The sequence below is a fragment of the Tiliqua scincoides genome, chromosome 2 (assembly GCF_035046505.1).
Source record: "Tiliqua scincoides isolate rTilSci1 chromosome 2, rTilSci1.hap2, whole genome shotgun sequence".
Taxonomy (NCBI): domain Eukaryota; kingdom Metazoa; phylum Chordata; class Lepidosauria; order Squamata; family Scincidae; genus Tiliqua; species Tiliqua scincoides.
The window spans coordinates 143,034,883-143,053,723 of NC_089822.1; the positions used below are offsets into that span (position 1 = coordinate 143,034,883).

Consider the following 18,841-nt stretch of genomic DNA (forward strand, 5'->3'; position numbering starts at 1 on the left):
GTGCTTGGAAGTACAATATGAAATGCAAGTAAAAGGAAATTGAAGAGCGGGAAGGATGGAACATTTCATATTGATTGAATTCTCAAGAAAGGACCTGGTTTTACTTCTGTAAAATATGGTGAAGCAGGATAACTTGAGTTAAACAATGTCTGTGTTATGAAATAATGGGTTCTGGTTTTCATTGCAGTATTGGGAGAGGGACTGTCCAAGGAAGATGACACTTTCCGTGCAGTCCTTTGCTGCATGCATCTTAAAGGGAAACTGCAAATTGTATCTAATGCTCTTTCAAAGTTGTTGATGGGTGAATCATTGGTAAGTGATACACAATTATTTGTCTGATTTTGAAAACAAATCTGCTTTAAATTAGTAACGATGCTTAGGTCAGCATATTTCATTGCTAAACCAGTTGGTGCTGAACACTCATGTGTGCAAATGTATTACAATATTCAGTTGTTTATAGATGGGAAAATAAAAACAATAAGTCCCAGTTTCATCTATGACTGAGCCAGTAGACTTCTTGGCAGGTGTTTCTCCTAACAGTTATATAGAATTTAAAAATTATTTGTTTGCATTGAGTTTACAAAGAATATCAATAAGGTTTCCCACGTGCAGATTAACAGAACACAGTCATATGAGTTTGTTTTTTTATCTTGGATTTTTAACACTCATGTCCTCTTAGAATGTGCTTGTATTGCATGAGGACTGGGTGTTTATGACATGTCAAGGTTCTCCCTTACAAACAGAAAGTGCCCTCACTGCCCACTTGTCCTTATTCTGGTTTCAGACTTCAGGAAGAGGGACTTTATAGTACCTATCCAGCAGCACCCTCCCCCTCTCCCTGCAACAGATAGAGTTCCATCCCAGCACTCTTCAGGGTAGACTTTAGTTGCTAAATTACTTCCCCTCCAACCCTGCATCAAGAGTTGAACCATTGCGCAGTAAGGTGACCATACCCTTAGAAATTTTACAACCATACATCTAGCTCTTTCAGGCCCACTGGCTTCTCTGTGAGTTTCCCCATTGGATTTCCTATATAGCAGAAAGCATGTTGGTAGGATTAATACTTTTTAAGGTGATCCAAATTGTAAGTGTATGTTAAATCCATGCAATTTAGGAAAGCATCTAATAGGTTTTGTTTTTTGTTTTAACACAATAACACAAAATCATTGTGTTCTTTCATTCTTTTAAATGCAAGGCTTCACTTTTTTTCTTGCAAGTTTTTATTCAGCATTAGATAAATTCACATCTTAAAGTTGGATTTCTAAGTTGAGAAAAACACTTCAGCAATTTTGTCAAGATTTGTGTCAAAACCTTTATGCCCTGTATCATATTTTTTGGGGGGCCTACTTACAAATATTCTTTCAGGTTTTTAGGTACAGTTCAGAGTCAACTCTTAAATTAGCCTGTGGATTGGAAGTTTCCTGATGTTTTTGCTGTAAAGATGTTCATGATGCATGTTGTAGCAGAAAACAAAGCAACTTTAAACTTTACATGCTCTCAGGTGCATGGCATTGAGCCTTTCTTTACCCCCTGCTCCATGTGTGAGAGGTGGAGAATGAACACATTTGTGTTCATACTTGCATATTCAGACTCAGCACTGTTTTCCCCTCCATATTTCATCTTCCTCTCTGTTCCTTTTCCAATCCAGGGAGCGGAAAGAGGACAAGCAGTGGAGACAAATAGAAGGATAGAAATGAGCACCCCCACCAATTTGCTAACTGAGGTGACTGCTTCAGTTAGCCTCATGGATGGGGCCAGCCCTGAGTGGGTAGCCTGAAATATGTTTGACATATTTGCCAAAAGCACAGGGCAGAATAATCGAGGTGAAGGGATAAGGAGGTTCACATAATAAGAGGTAGAATAGAAAGGTCTCAAAAGATACTAGGTGGAGAAGATAGTGCAGGCAGTTCCCAATAGATTTTTGAATCCACTTGATTGGATAATCTCAGGCAGGGGTCTCTAGCTATAGCCTGGGGCCCACATCGAGCCCACTACAATATTTTATCCAGTCCACGGCAATTTTTATTCATTATATATCTTTTCTTTGTAATTGTCACATTTTGTTCTGAATCATATCAAGCTGATTACAAAAAAGATTCAAGTAAAACTTATTCATTCATTTGCATTTCATTCATTCAGGGCCCAATCCTATGGTCTGTGCTGCGCCTCTGTGCTGCAGACCATAGTGGCAAATGTGCCGTAAGGCACGTTTGCGGGGTGTACCGCCGGGCTCCCGCCGGAGGTGGCTCAGCTCCGGCCGGCGCTGAGCCACCACCCAGCGGGCGCCTGCGTTCTGCAGTTCAGCAGTGCCTGTGACCGCCAGGCTGCGGAACAGCAAACGGGGCGGGGACGGGGGCGTTCCGGGGAGGGAGGAGGCCAGCGTGACGCGGGGAGGGGGCAGGGAGGACAGCATGATGTGGGGAGGGGGTGTGTACCAGAGGCGTGCCTGGGGGCTGGTGGGAGGAAGATCCGCGGAGCTCTGCTCCGCAGGATCCTAGGCGCTCGTGGAGGCGGCGTGCCTTACACGAGCGCCTTTACTTTAGCGGCGTCCTTTGGGCACTGCTGAAGAGAGTAGCCCCATTGTGGGGCTGCCTCCCTTACCCAGGGGAAGGGGACAAACGTCCCCTACTCCTGAGGTTCCTCCCACGGTAGCACGGGAGGTGCTGGATTCAGCGGCAGCCCTCATGGTGCCGCTGAGTGGGGGCCCCCCGGGCAGCTCAGGATTGGGCTGCCCGCTAGGATTGGGCTGTCACTCATTTATAAAAATGACTTTTTGGCCTGTGCAAATTTGTAAAATATACAATGTGTCCCACATATTGAAAAGTTTGGAGACCCCAGATCTAAGGTAACAATATGCTTCATCCAGGACCAGGAAGATCCTTTGTCTGCTGGATGTTCCCATTTACAAGTGTGATGCAAGACATTAACATGAAGTTTGCAGAAGCTTGAACTATGTGGTCATGATCTCACCCTATTGATATAGAGATGTTTAATCTCTGGCCGCTTCATTTACACCTCTATAAAACTGAGTCAGCCTGACCTTTCAGATCCTCTCTCAGATAGTGAGGATCTGTATCACAACTGAGAATGGTATGAGACTACAGTTTTATTCAAGACTACAGTTTTATTAACTGTGTTAAACAGGAAAGAACAAAATCTTGCAGCTTGTGTTCAATATAGTTGGGGATCAAGGGGCAGTGTGTAATAACTTTTTCTTCTTGGTAGAACGGGATGGTAACAAAAGATCTGACAAGGCTGAAAACTCTTCTTGTTGAGACTGAGGTAAGAATATGTACTGTAAGAAAGAAATACATTCCCTGAATATGACTTAAGACTTCCAGTGCTATGTTGTATTAGCACAACTGTAGTTTTTTTAACTACAGTTAAAAACTGTAGGCATGCAGTACAGGCACTTCTCAATTTACATGGGATATACATTCTTGGTAATCAGTACATACTGTATATTTTAAAACATATAAATTAAAACTATCTTTCCTGTAGGAACCACTGTAAGTAGAATAGGTCAGAGTTTGAAAACCATCAAACCTGCATTCTAAAGACTGACACTTCTGCTTGCCCAAGATGGTGTAGGCAACACAACATACAGCAACAAGGGGCAATACAGCACATAGCAGGGAGTGTACTACGAACTCAGCACCTGTCTTCTCTCTATTAAGCACATTGCAAGCAGTGTGCCAAGATGTAGGCAAATCAACCAGAAAGTGTAGGAGCAAATGTCACAGGGCGGAACTATGGAGAAAGAAAGAATGGGAGGGCACTCATATGGTCTCATATGGGAGGAGTAGGTGGCTTTGGTGGTTTGATTGGTGAATTAGAATTTCTAGGATGGGTTGAGGAGGGAGGCTGCTGAGAGTGGCTACTGTTGATGGCTGAGGAAACAATGATGAAATTGAAGATGTTGGTAAAGAAACTAAGAGGCGGTTCTGTGAATGCATTTTCTTTCTCTATTTTTAATTTTATGGCTTTAGAGGTGTCTTCCCTCCCCACAGCTGACAGAGTTATTTCAATAATTGCTAGCATAAATTAGACTTCTGGCATCAATTTGCAAATCACGGTGTTTTGAAAACATGTAAATCAAGACGGTGTTAATCTAGAAGGGCTTGTACTCCCAACATGGCCACTGATTTGTTTGGATTTGTTTTTATAAAAGAAGAGGATAAGAAAGCAGAGTTTTTTGTGCCTTATAACAGAGTAGATGATAAAGTGAACATTTTATTTCTTCTTATTTAGCAAATGAGTCCTTTGCTTAATAATGATTATCCACTGTTGGCCTATCTGTAGTCATAAACATGTTTCGGCATTATGTCACTAGGGGCGCAATTCTAACCTTGTGTTAGGCTGGTGCAAATCCCTTGCGTCAGCCTAGGAGGGTTGTGAACATGCCATAAAGCATGTTTGCACCTGCTTGGGAGCAAGCCACGCCAGAGCATGGTGGTGCACTGGAGCACAGAGGTCGCATCCTCTGTTGCATTGCGTTGGCCAAGCTCAGCTAATGCAGGGGTCTGGGAAGGGCAGGGAGGAGGCGGGAGGGAGGTGTTCTGGGGTGGGGGAGGGCAGGCGGAGGGTGTTCCAGAGGGCAGGTGGGTGGGGAGCAGGAAGTGGAACCTGAACCTGGCAGTTATGCCACATCCAAGTCCTGTTTCCCAAGCGTGGAGCAGCTCCAAGCCATTCTGTTCTCCTCAGACTTGTGCCATCTCCTGAGGTGGTGCTGGTCTGAGGAGACCCATTGGGGCTGTGGTATCTTGCCCGAATGTAAGGGGAAGAGTTTCCACCTTGCCTCCGGCTGAGCTGATTCTGACCCCAATCTTGTGATGGGTACAGTACAGATCTCCTGGCCTGCCTGTTCCAGTGCAAAATAGGATTGCACTGCAGCATACATAGGTAGCAGAATATGTTGTGCAGTCTGATTCTGTGCATATTTACTTGTAAGTAAGCTCTACTATGTTGAATGGGGTTTTCTTTCAAGCATGCATATCTTAGGATTGGTAATATTTCACAGTTTGCAATTTCCTAAGGAAGAAGATTGGGATTCAAAGTCACTTGTGTGCACATGTTAAAGATCTTCTGTGCATAGGGAAACTAATTTTCCCTTCTAACCACAGTACATTTTGCTACATTGGACGTTACTCTGGAGACTCTGGTCAGATCCCTTGGGGAGGAAGGGTACTGTAGTAGGAAAATCCACATTATATGCCTGTGCATGCAAGGCCCCTTTGGATCCTGACCAGAGTTTAGAATAAGTAATCATTTTTTAAATTATGGGATAGAGCAGGGTTTAAATTTGACAGCTGTTGCTTTAAAAAAAGTAAAATTTCATTCTTTATCTCATCAGATAGTGATAGTGAGGTGAAGGATATGTAATATTCTACTGACACTGTTGTAGAGTCAGTATCAAGAATTATATTTCAGATGTGTTTTAAAAACTTTTTCTGCTAAGTGAAAAAGCTTTTTCTTTATCATTGCAGGCAGCAGCTGGTAAAGTACCATCAGTATACCATGCAGAAGATTTGGAAGAAGGTAAATAAAAGAGATTTTTCAAATGTTGAATGAAGGATTGTAATTGTCTATCAAGAGATGACTAGGCCATGTTTATAGCATGGGCTGGTGTCGGAGGAGTATCATAGCTTGACTATTAGGGAAAGAAGGAAATTATAAAGGACACTGTTTGATGTGTTGCCATGAGATAAGAATGTTCACTTGTGGGAAATAGTAGATACCTTAATTAAACTCTGGAACTAGAGCCTGGGTCTACCCACTGAAATTAATTTCATTGGTGTACAAGTCATACAGTGTAGTACAATAACTATCAATATTAATCTGTTACAGAATGTCCTAACCTAGTTACTAATGCAACACCTGTGCTGAAAGAACAGGTGTTCAGTCTTAATACTCTCATTCATTCTGGTCACCCATGTTGCTGACTTTCCTGCACCTGATGCTTGTTTCTTGGGAGTAGTCATTAGGTGAAGTTCTAGTAGCAAAATTAATCTGCTCAATTCTCTGCCTCAGTATGGTTTCTGTTGAGTGTCAGAAGAATGGAAATCAAGTGGTTTTGTACTATAATAGCTCCTAATTTTAGCAACTCCATCTGAGTCACCTTTCAAGCTTCTACTTGGCAGATGTTGACAGTGAGGGCAGGGATTCCCCCTGGTTTCCACCTGCTTGGCAAGCACTGTAGCAACCACATTGGAGCAGACTGTTCTTTGTTTGACTGAGCATTTGAAATCAATTATGTGGAGGTCTGGTCTAGAGGGTTGAGCCTCCGTTTGCCTGAAGATAACATCCAAAGGTCGCCAGTTCGAGGCTACCGGCACCGTGCGACCTTGAAGCAGCTGACAAGCTGAGCCGAGCTATTCCATCTGCTCTGAGCGTGGGAGGATGGAGGCCAGAATGTGCGACCAGATCAAGAAAGAAACATCTGAATGTTGTGGTTTCTTGAAAGATAGAAACCTTCTTTCAAATTGTAAAAATCCCTACGGGGATTTAAATTGCCTGCTTATGTAAACCGCCTTGAATAAAGTCTAAGGAGAAATCTGAGGTCTAAGAAAGGCGGTATAGAAATACCTGTATTATTATTATTATTTCTAGATAGACCTTGTGTTGGAGATTGTAAAATGGTGACAACCATAAAAATAACTTGTGTATTTTAATTACATGGCAGGATCTCAAGATGGCTGGCAATTTCGCCCCCCACCTAGGGGTGTCACAAGTAGTGAGGAGTACACATTATGCAAAAGGTAAAATAATTTTTTTTCAACCTCAGTATTTATTTGTATTTTGGAAGGACACCACTATACAGAGACATGCTCTGGATCACTGCTGAATCCACCTCCTCCTGCAGTCTCCTCACCCGATATTCCTCCCCCCTCTCTGCCTGGTTTCGCCTCCTTCCTGCTCCCACCTTACCTGCTGTGGTGTGGTCCAGCAATGGACACGGAGTGCTGCTATCCTTTGTGGCAGTCATTTTATAACAGTGGAAGCCTCTTCCACTGTCGTAAATCATCCCCCCGTCAGCCCAATCCAGAATAGGAATGGGCTATAAGTGAATTTCAGTTGGTATAGCTATTTGATAGTACTCCATATTTTGATATATCAAGTATTACTCTTAAATAACTATTGAATTAACTATTAAGTAATAAAATGTGTTCATAATCAACTGGGTTTCAAGCTGTTTCCCATAAAAGGATGCTCTGCTCTGGACAAACAGAGCTGCTCTGTTTATTGGACAAAACATGTACTATTCAGGTTGTCATTAAGATGACTTTCCAAGCAATGAATTTTTAATATTATTTGGGATGCCAAATAATGGGTTGCTGGCATCCTTGGGCAGCTCCCAGGGCCCACATGTCCTGGGGATTGCACCACTGATACTTGTTCTAGACTCCTTGGGGAGGATTGGGCATATCCAGCAATTAGTGACCCCAGTTGAGTACAGCTGCCACCTCTGACTGGAGCCATTCCTGGATATTTTTTTCGCCAGCATGTTTTCTGAAGATTCCAGGTTGATTCTGGAGAGTTTGCAAGCCTCTCATAGAATGAACCCCCTTACATCTACTTTGGCTGTGAGTGCTGTGACAGTTTTTGTAGGTTTTTTCTGCAACTACAAGAGTGGTGACAGCCAAGCAGCAATAGCAATTATGTTCTATGTGGCAGAAACTGGCTGGTAGCAACCATGTTTCTTCCTTCCCCCACAGTGACCCTTAATGCTGAGCAGTTTGGGGATGGGGAATATTGAGGAGAAAGAAAAATCTGATGGTCAGCAGCTCTTGGTGCTGCTGGCCTGTGACTACCTAAAAAAAAACAAACCCAAACAAACCCTCTTTTTCCAAAACATTCACTGCTAAGGAAAGAGGAAGACCAGGGACCCAGCAGGGGGGCACTTTTTCAAGGTTTTGGACCTGAAGTCAGCCCTATGAAAACTTTTTTTTTCACGAAAAAATATTCAGAAATTCATGCATTGATATGCCATACTATCCATTTTCATTAGTATACCCAGTAAAAGAAAGACCTGTTGTAAAATAGGTGAAAACAACATGTAAACAATGAGCAGTAGATCAATTCCAATTAGAGAAAATGTACATGTTAAGGTCCAGAGAGGGGCCACCAGCATCCACACACTGATTCTTCTTCTTTAGTGTTTGTCCCGTGTCTGCACACTGATTTGGGGTAGTAATGCCTAGTTTAGCATACTCACTCCCTTCTCATTCCCTTCTCCATTGTTTGGACATGTAGCTTACCAGGGAAAAGCCTTGGAAGTTTGAATCTGCGGAACAGTGTGATCCTATTGACATGTACATTACATTACACTGAAATGTAAACAGGACTGTTCCAAATAAGTGGATCCTACATTTTGGCCCTAGGCAGTAGACAGTTGTAGAGGATTCCTTTGTCAGCATAATGAATAATGAAACTAATTTTTCCACCAGAAATCAAGAAAATTCAGAGAGAACCATTGGATACATATGGTAGTGCCAAAGTTGTGGACCTTCTGTATTCCCTAATACAATGGTTTCCAAACCACAGGTTTGGGACCCACCATTGGGTTGCAACATAATTTTTGGTTGGTCAATTTTGGTTGGTTTATTGTCATTGTACAAGTACAACGAAATTTCAATGCACTCCAAGACATGGACATAAAATGTTTATACAACAATCATACAATCAAACAATCATATAACACATGCAGATCCATCCCACATTCAATACTACATATGCATCTATTAATATAGATATCTCACAAATAAAGAATAAAATACTCCTGTTTCACTCAGAGATGTAATAAATAGATAATGAAACCCAGTAAAACATTTGAAGATGCTGTCTTATCATATTCCTAATGATTTTTAAGTTCATTGTTCGAGATGGTTATAGCTCTAGGATAAAAGCTATTCATAAATCATGTGGTGCATGTCCTGATCTATATTGTTTGCCAGAAGGCAACAATTCAAAAAAATTATAAACTGGATGAGAATGATCCTATGATGATTATAAACTATGATGATTATAAACTGGATGAGAATGATACTATGACTTCTGCAAACAGCGGGATATAAAGATGTCATCCAAGACTGGTAACTGGGTCTTAATAATGCTCTGTGCAATCTTTATAATTCTCTGCAATGCTCTTTTATTACTTGCAGAACTACTCCCATATGTCAGGACACTTTCAGTTGTGCTATGATAATAAGACACAAGCAAATGCTGACAAGACAGATTAGGCTATGTGTATCAAGGGTTAAAAAGCCTGCTGCTCAGGGGGTGGGAGCACTGCTGCCCGATCCCTATTATAGTCACAGAGGCTTGAGCAGCTGGTGAAGTGAAGCTTAGTTTTAGGAGAGCCCTGATGCTAAAATGTATGGAAACCACTGACCTAAACCAGTCTTCTGTTGAGCTAATATGAACCTGAAATAAATCAGAAGGGCCACAGGGTGTCACTGTTACTCCAAAAAATTTAACTGAAAAAGCTCACATATTGAGATGTATTGTAATGTGCCCTGTAGAGAAACACTTCTGCTATAGTGCTACTTGTTTAACATGTATTCTTTTGAAAATTAAAACTTGCTTGGAATAGGGTTGTGGGACTTTTGCATTTTAAGAGAGAGACCAAATGCAACACAATCTTTTGTTTTCTGCTTCTAGAGCTCACTCTGCTATCCAGAATATATTTGGTGTAAATGATATTATAGCCAGGATGGTTTTCCTAAGGGCTTTGTCACATTTACTTTCTTTGTGACAAGCAGACATGCATGCCATATCACAAGCTCTCAAACTTAAAATTAGTTTCCGAAGCGATGCAACTTTGGGGAATGCTTTTTAAGAAACCCAAATTCAAATCCATTTTGGTGCATGGAACTGTTTCCGTTTTTTGGATCTTGGTTCATGCATTTAGTTGGGCAATTCAGAATTCAAACTCAAATAAAGCTTTGCATTTGGGGATGTTTTTAATTGGAAATACTAGGGGATAATAGTATTTTCTATTTTGTATAGATTTTTAGAGCAAGGAATCTGCAGATATGGGGCACAGTGTACATCAGCGCATTCCCAGGAGGAGCTAACAGAATGGCAGAAACGCTATGCATCCCGGCTGATAAGGTTAAAACAGCAGAAGGAAAACAAGCAATGTTTAGGAAGTTACATGGAATCCTTGATTGAAAAATGGATGAATTCACTATCTCCTGAGAAAGTGGTAAGAAAAATAAACTACTTTTATACTGCAATCCTGTGCCTGGCTACTCAGAAGTAAGCCTCACTGTGTTCAGTGGGACTATCCTTGGGTAAGCGTGTATAGCATTACATATTTCAAACTAACAGATGAGTCTGGCTCTGTCTACTAGACCTGATTGAGAGCCCAATCCTGAGCTCTTAGCAGTGATCCACCGCTGGCCCTGAGTAATGCACATCTGCAACCCTCAGCACTGGTTGACTGCCATTGCTCTGCGGACACCTGAACTGTGGGGCAGCGGAGAGGTAGGTGTGGGGAGGAGGGAGGCGGGGAGGAGGCGTTCTGGGATGGGGGCAGGTGGGGAGGAGGCATGCCAGGGGAGGAAGCGGAGCAGAAGGAGGCTGTCACAGAATCAAGTAGCACCAAGGGCTCCCACAGAATGAAGTAGCTCCATTGCAGGTCTGCTTGCCTTACCTGGGGAAAGTCCCCAGGGGATGAAAGTCCCCTTCCCCCTCGGAGCTACCTGCGGCTGCCCTGTTACACTCAGGATGCCATGGCATTCGTTTCAGCGTCGCGGCAGTCCCAGCACAACAGGCAACTTGGGATTGAGCTGTCAATCATTCACTTCCACAACCCATGTAAAAATGTGACTTGGCTTTTCTGTAAGAATGAACTCATCAAATAATCCTGATTTCTGCAAGCACAATTGCAAACATACAAACATTTATGGAACAGGTTGGGCAGATTGGGCCTTTTCACCAGTATTTTTATAGCATAATTTGTGCATCCTAGTTCTTTAATGGCATAGGAGTGCATTATAGGAATGACTGCTTGGAGAAAGGACATTATAGGTCATGTCTCGTTATCCGCTGGGGTTCCTTTCCAGAACCTCTAATAGATTAAAAAAATCTGTGGATAAAAAAAAGTGGAAAAATAGATTTAAAAACCCACTTCCAGATTTCTTGCCCTTCCATTACTCTTAATCAGGTTGTGTCTTGACATTCACAGGAGGTTGATTCTGGGACACCCTTTTGATACCATAAGATGTGTTAAATAAAATCCCTTTACAATTGTGGTTTAAAAACTGCTTTTCTTACTGTTGTAGAGAGGCAGTCAGTAATTTGAAATGTAAAGGACCCCTTGCCTTTGCCTGGCTCAGCTGAAGAATGGAATGATCGCTTGTATGATTGTCTCTCTACAACAGTAAGAAAAGCAGTTTTTTGAACTGTGATTTTAAAGAGATGCATTTTCCCCCTTTTCCAGGGATCAGCACATTCCTTCTCATTTGCAGTGGCCATTTGTGTTGAGTCAAATCCACATATAAAAAATCTGTGTATAACAAGGTTGGAGCTGTACTATATTTTTGTTTCTGCCAAGATTTTCTTGATCAGCAATTTCAGATTTTTGTAGTTGTTGTTTCTCAACTGGATCATTTGAATGTTCATGAGTACTAGATGGAAGGAACATGGCAGCCAAATAGATTCAAACGAGCTTTGGCAAATAGTATTTGCACCTTTCTACTTACCAGTAATGCAAAGGAATTTTTGTCCATCTGTTGCAAGTAAGCTTAAATCTAGGAAAATGTAAACCTCTAACTGAAATGATTATCAATCCATGGAAATCTGGAGTCTGCTTTACTGATAAATTATTCTGACTCCATTAGGAGCAATGGGGTTTCTAACACTGCAGCATTAAAAACGTTTATCGTGATGGATTCTATTTAATCATAGTTGTTGTGTCCTGTTGAGAAGATCTTTAAACAATAGTTAAAGGAACTGGTCAAGTTTCACATACTGCTCATATCATTTCTATTCAGTAGCCTTTTTTTGTCTGTTGCCCATTTGGCTACTTGTTGAACTTGTGTGGTAGCAAGGTAGGATGCCTCTTATGTTCTTGGTGAAGCAACTCAAAGAAGGTCCTACTGAGTTTTGCTGCAGTACAGTGTGTTATGGACACAGGAAACTTCCTGTGAAGAAGATCCTGGTGTAGACATAACTTTCGCATGGCTGATTTAGGTAAAGCAGGCATTCAGCAGTATTCTTGTTATGAAATGGTCTTCAATATAGAAAATTCAGAGTTGTGCTTTGAACCCTGTTGCATTGTCCTATGGACTTATATAACATTTCTTTCTTTTTTAGCTTAGTGAATGTCTAGATGGCGTGAGAGTTGAACATAACCCTGAACTGTCAATAACTGTCACCACCAAAAAATCACAACAGATGTGGACGTTTGTTCTCACATGTAAGGTAGGACCCTAATTTTTTTTTTAACTTAGCAGAAACTTGGACAAAGTTGCTGCAACTGTGAAATCATATGTGTTTGCTCCTTTCATTTTCAACTCCTATTTTAAAGTTGAATTCTTATGTGGGAGGAGGATCAGTATGCGAAAACTTTCAGCCTAAGTGAGCAGAATATGCATATCTACATTCTGGGAACTATGTAAAGTATGCAAATTTTGATGGAATTTCCATGCTTTGAACCAATTCCAAAACTGGTCCATAATTTGCTTCACGCTTATGGTCCAGTCCCCCAGGGCCGCAGCATTGGTCTTAGGTGTGCGACTGTGGCAATGACCATCATAAAAGTTCTGAAAAGCATTTTGCAGCGGACAGGAGGAGGCAGGTGCAAATGTGGAGGCCAGGACAAGTGCTGGGCCTCCACACTGGTCAGAGAGGCTCTGGGAGCCAACAGTGGTGAGTGGCATGGAAGTGTTCCAATAGGGGTGAAGGTGGGGAGGGGCACAACTGCGTGGGGTAGGGGGTGGATGGACTGGGCCCAGGAGGGGGGTGGGGATAGTGGCAGAGGCAGCTGCTGGATCCTTTCCCCCCATCCTGGGCCTGAAAGTTCTACACAGGGCTACTTGTTTCTGCACCAGTGATTTCACTGTTACGGATCTGAGTAGACCCATAGTGGATGCTGGGGCTTGACACAGGGTATCAATGTTCCCTTACCTCATGGATACTTCCAACTGCTTCTTTGACCATGCAAGATACAGTGGGGGTCATTTCGGCATCACTGTATCATGGGACAGGCAGTCTAGTTAGGATTGGACTGTTAGTCTTTGGCATTTTTTTGCTCAAGATTCAAAGAGGGCTGGGGAAGCAAAGGTAGAATTACTTGAACTCAGAAGTATGAGGACATGAGCAGAGATATGACCTGGAATATTGTCGTGCCTAAAAATATGAGTTAGGAAATTTGACTTAGGCCACCTAGTAAGTGCAAGGCCTTGGGCAAGTCACTAACTCAGTGTCTGTTCATTATCTCTGATATGGGGATAATAATATTGGTCTTACAGGGTTGTTGTAAGTATTACTTCATTAATGTATGTGAAGCACTTTGTATACAAACAAGAAAGTGTTTTGCAGAACATGAAGTATTATTAAATGTGGCAGCCCTGTCCTCCCAACTTTGGACTGCTTGATTGTTGTAATCTGATAGTTTGACCTATAGTGGTAACTTTTTACATAGTTTTATGTTTCTCTGAGGAAATTGGAATGCTAGAACTGTTGTTTTTTTTAATTCATTAGTGTCTGTGGAAATTAGAAGGCATGATCATGTTTTTGTATTGGGACACTGCACTCTGGCAGTGCAGTGTATATACCTAATCAAACAGTTTGGATTTCTTTTAAGCTTAATTACTTATATAGTTTTGTTCCTCCATAGCCTGCAAGAATGTTGTATCGAGTGGCATTGCTTTATGATGCCCATCGCCCTCATTTCACTATCACAGCAATATCAGCTGGAGACAGCACCACCCAAGTATCGCAAGTAGTCCCTGAAAACTGCCAGGAATGGATAGGAGGAAAGATGGCCCAGAATGGAATAGATCACTCTGTGTATAAAATCAGCATAGTCTTTAGCACAGAAATCTTTGGAACTTTTCGTCAAACTGTGGTATTTGACTTTGGGACTGAACCAGTTTTGATGCAACGAGTGATGATTGATGCTGCTTCAACAGAAGGTATTGTTTGCTTGTTGTAGTTAAAAAGTCCATGTTATATAATTTCTTGCCTGTAGGTTGGTTTCTGACACATATGACAGCATTTATGTCGCTAAATCTGAAAACTCTCAGGGCTTTTTTCTTCTGATGTTACTCTCTCTTTCTCTTTTGTTTTGTTTACCAAAGCTGTGATCTTGTTGTTCTCTCCTATTGCAGTTGCCCATTATATTAAAAAAAAATCATGCTTTTAGTATGTTAGGAGAGTTTAAAAAGGCAGTTTTCTTACTGCTCTTTGTAATTTAGAGGGTAATATATGAATTATTTAGAGAAATTTTTGACCACCTATCAGCCAAAGAGACTTAAAAAAAAATTAAAACAAACAGTTGAAATAAATAAACATAGTAAAAATAACATTATAAACCTTGAAGTGGCCATAAAATGATAAATAGCAGTAATATAATAACACTAAAAGCTGCAGTGAAAATGGAAGTGTCAAAAGTAAAATTATCTGTTTGAAGCTTGGGAGAACAGAAATGTATTCACATCATAATATTAAATAGCGAGCTTTTCTTTATTCATTACAGTCACCTTGAAGCCCTATTTGCTGCCGGAATGACGCCCAAAGTGTCATACAATGCACAAAACAAGAATAACAATTCACAGAACACCAAAAACAATCCTAAAAGCCAAAGCCAGATAAACTAAACAGCAATACTTATGTTGTTACAGTGGATGTTTCCCAGGTATGGGAGGGACTTGCTTTTAAAGTATGTGTAAGTTACTAGAGCTAATTCAAATTCGCAGCACTGGCAGCATTCAGTATTTCCATACCTAGGATCTACAAGGATCTTGAATTTTTCTGCTGCTTCTGACTCACTTAATTTACCGTACATTTTATTTTATCTATATCGGTGTTTGCCAGCCTGTGGTATTGAGGTGGTGCCCGGTGGTACACGTGGGACCTCCAGACACCCACCGCCCAGCAGTAAGACCAGTGACACAATGCGACAAACAGTGGTAGGAGGCTCAGCTCGATGAGCAGAGCTCCAGCATGCTCTTTTTGCATGTTCAGAAAAGCTCTCCCATCCACCCTGAACCACTTACCGGTGTTTGTAGTGTCGTGTCTGGTCTCCCACAGAGAAGAAACTGTCAATGACACCATTGCCAGTTACTTCTGGTGGTACTTCCAGTAAGTGCAGAGTGGTATGGCAGGGGACAAACATTGAGAAATGCTGATTCATATCAATTTCTCATTCCATGTTTTCTTTCTCTCTTCCCTATCCTCTGTACATCTTATTTTCCATTTCACTCTTTCATCAGCATATAGTCTCCACTTTACTTGGGTAAAGTCACAGCCCCATAAGAACAGACCAACACAGTGCACAAAGCAAGAACTTACATGCTGACAATGGCAGCCTATCTGTTACATCATATCCCAAGGTGCATGCATGGACTTCTAAGCAAGTTCTTTGCACATGGCAGAGAAAGCAGAGCAACACATTTTTAAAAAACCATTTTGTCAGGTCTAAAGTGGAAGAAATATTTAATCCTCACCCAATAGCTAAGCAGTTAAGACCTATGTACAAAATTGATAATTGTATGACGATCTTAAGTATAGATTTTGTTTTTGTCATGCACAATATTTTGGTTTAGATTTTTGCCATCTTGTTTGTGTCAGGCTGAGCTTGGACCAGGTTTGTGGCACATAAAAGTACCCTTAGTCTACACTGAAGCCTGCTTTTTAAAAAGGTTTAGCGGCATTAATTATGCAGCAAAGTGAAACCTTTGTACTGTATACTCCAAAGCTGGGTTGGCTAGAGCTGCAAGTGCTTTTTCCCTCCTCCTTTATTTTATGTGCCCTAGATTTGCATTTCCAGCACCAACAGAGTAAAGAAGTAAATTGTTATAGTTTGTGAACTGCTTTTTCTGGGTTATCTGTATACCAAAAGACTAATGGCCTGAAGACTGCCCAAGTTGTAAGTCTGAAGCAGGGCAAAGGCCCATTAGTGTGAATTGGAACCTAGTTTGAGGAGTATGACTGTGGTTCTTTTTTTCAAATTAAAAGGTGTTAGAAAACTGTGCCGTGAACCTGAAGAGGCTTAGCTTGCTTGTGTTTTGTGGTATTCAAAACAAAACAGAAAAAGTCCACCACAATTTATTCCCAAGGTTGACTCTATCATCAAACATGTAGTATTTCATTTCAGCAACCACGGATTGTCACTACAGATAAAATGGAGTAAGGACAGGGTCACCAACAACTGCAGCACAAATGAATATGTGACTGAAGCAACTCACAGTCGTGACCTCAAATTGTAACTGCTGGCCACTCCATTCCAAATATTGCCTATTTCTACTGAGGGAGTGGGAATAAAAATTCCAGATCAAAATTGTTGGCACTTTTTAGAAATAGAGATGGGTGCCACATTATTTTTCATACTGGAGTCTTTAGCAGTCTTCATATTAAAAGTCAACTTTAGAATTAAAATAGCCTCCTAAACCTCTGAAATCCAGTGTTTTCTTGTAGGTTGACTATGGAAATTTTAACTCCTGTGAACCCAGCAACTATAAACTTGCTACATTTATAAAGAAGAGTTATCAAAGAAATTTTGTAACAACACGTCAGGATCAAGAATATACTGTCAATTCTTAATTGTGTGTTTTGCCAATCTTCATCCTAAATCATTTTATTACTGTATGTTCATGACATAAATGATTGCATGTTCCAAACTACAACTCTTCCAAAACTTTAGGTTAAATATTTTATTTTAGACATCTTTTATATTCTCTTACTGGAATAAGAGAAACTGGAAGAAAAGAAATTGAGAGGTTTTGATTGGGACACTTGTGGGGCACCAAGTTCACATCCTCCATATCCCAGGAGTGAAAGACCACTTTAGTTTCCATTCACCACCATTTTCTTTAAACACGGCCCAACTTTTCTTTGGTTACATGTTTTTATGGGCTTCATGAGGTGTCACAGACTTAATCAAAGAATCTGTCCCTTACATGCATAAATTATATGTGAGCAAACACTGTCAGTGGTTTTTGTCTCTCCATGTTTATTTGTCTGCATAGATCTTGAATACTTGATGAATGCACGGCAACAGCTATTAACTTCAGCCAAGCGTTGGGATTCCACTTCTAAGACTATTGTAGAATTTGAGCCAAATGAAACTACTGAATTGGAGAAGAGCCTTCTGATCAGATACCAAATTCCTCTATCTGCTGACCAGCTATTTACACAGTCGGTCTTGGATAAATCATTGACTAAAAATAACTATCAGTCACGATTGCATGATCTCCTTTATATTGAGGAAATAGCACAATATAAAGAAGTCAGCAAGTAAGTAACATTTCTGCTCAGTATTGTCTTAGTTGATTGATGATGATGCTACATTTGAAAATACAGTACAAGATTGCTTTCTTTTAATTATGCTGTTGTAGTTTTAAAAATGATGAAGGCTTGTGTGGCAATCTGTGTTAAATATGGAAAGTATGATTTAGAAAATTGTATTGTAAAAAGGATCTCTGAAACGAGACAATATGTTCTTTGGGCCTTGCTCTTTATTTTGGTTAATTACTTCTGTCCCAATAAAATGTATGTTTGGCTCATTGGGAAAAAAATGCTGCAATCATAAAGCCACAAAAGAAGTGGGAGGGTCAGGCGGGATAGGAAGGGATGGTACTACCAGGTCAGTGGTTCCCAAACTTTTAGAAGCTCATGGACCACTGAGGCAAAAATTGAAATTGTCATAGACTATGTGGCTGTGGGGAGTCTGGTCTCTGCCCCCTCTGCTGGTCCAATTCCCATCGGAGAGGATGGAGAATGGCCTGCCCACAGCCACAGCTGACACTTCAGTGGTTATGGCTGTGGGCAGTCCATTCTCCACCCTCTTTGGTTATCCACAGGAGATTGATCACTTCCAGTGTCTCACCTTGCAAGGAAAGGTGATTTTTTTTTCCTAAGACCACCTGGACCACTTCTCAGAGTCTTGCGGACCACCTGTGGTACCCAGACCACAGGTTGGGAACCAGTGAACTAGATCAACATGTTGTTTCAGATGTATAGCATCTGTGATTATAATTTGTGCTGAACTGAAGTGCAGGGTTTTTTTGTGACTGCTTTTGGCTCCTGTAAAAAGTGATCTTCTGAAGTGGATGAGTCACACACAAAGACAAAAATGTGCATTTCTTTTAAAGTGGTGACTGCATCCTGGTCCCTTCCTTTTGATGGCAGAGGAAGGTGGCGTTTGTAACTATGTGGGAATGTCTGTTGCACCAGTACTAGGTAGAGTCAGCTGTTAGTGTCTCCTCGCGCATAGAGATGACCGTTAGTCCCAGTCCAGCCTACCTTGGCAGAAGAAGGATGTCAGCTGTTATGGTTCTATGCCCGATTTACTTTTTTGTCTTGTCTCCTTTGGAAGTGTGTTTCCCTCTCCCTCTTTGTGGTAGATAGGGTGCTGGCCCTTTGAAGTAGGGAGGAAGTGCAGTGGTGACTTTCTAAGGCAAACCATGTTGGCAGTGGAAGTTACCATCACACTAATATGTGAGTATAGAGGTCTCATCACAGCAAGTCTTCTCCCCCTTGTTTGCCAAAAGAGGTGAACAGATCTCACTGCAAATCACCATTGTCTGTGTCAGAGCAGTTTTCTCCAGAAGTAATTTGACTTTTGACCCACATACTCATATATCTTTTGCTCCCAAAATCAAATGCTGTA

General features: G+C 41.2%; 1 protein-coding gene across 2 annotated transcripts in view; it reads left to right on the forward strand.

Moving 5' to 3' along the window:
* The window catches only part of HELZ (helicase with zinc finger), a 170,069-nt gene that overhangs the window by 37,378 nt on the left and 113,850 nt on the right, over positions 1 to 18,841 (forward strand). For both annotated transcript variants that reach the window (XM_066613958.1, XM_066613959.1), the window contains exons 4-11: positions 188 to 312; positions 3,226 to 3,282; positions 5,487 to 5,538; positions 6,683 to 6,758; positions 10,009 to 10,207; positions 12,322 to 12,429; positions 13,847 to 14,144; positions 17,199 to 17,466. In XM_066613958.1, coding sequence (XP_066470055.1) covers positions 188 to 312; positions 3,226 to 3,282; positions 5,487 to 5,538; positions 6,683 to 6,758; positions 10,009 to 10,207; positions 12,322 to 12,429; positions 13,847 to 14,144; positions 17,199 to 17,466 — 1,183 coding nt within the window. The remainder of the gene's footprint in view (positions 1 to 187; positions 313 to 3,225; positions 3,283 to 5,486; positions 5,539 to 6,682; positions 6,759 to 10,008; positions 10,208 to 12,321; positions 12,430 to 13,846; positions 14,145 to 17,198; positions 17,467 to 18,841) is intronic.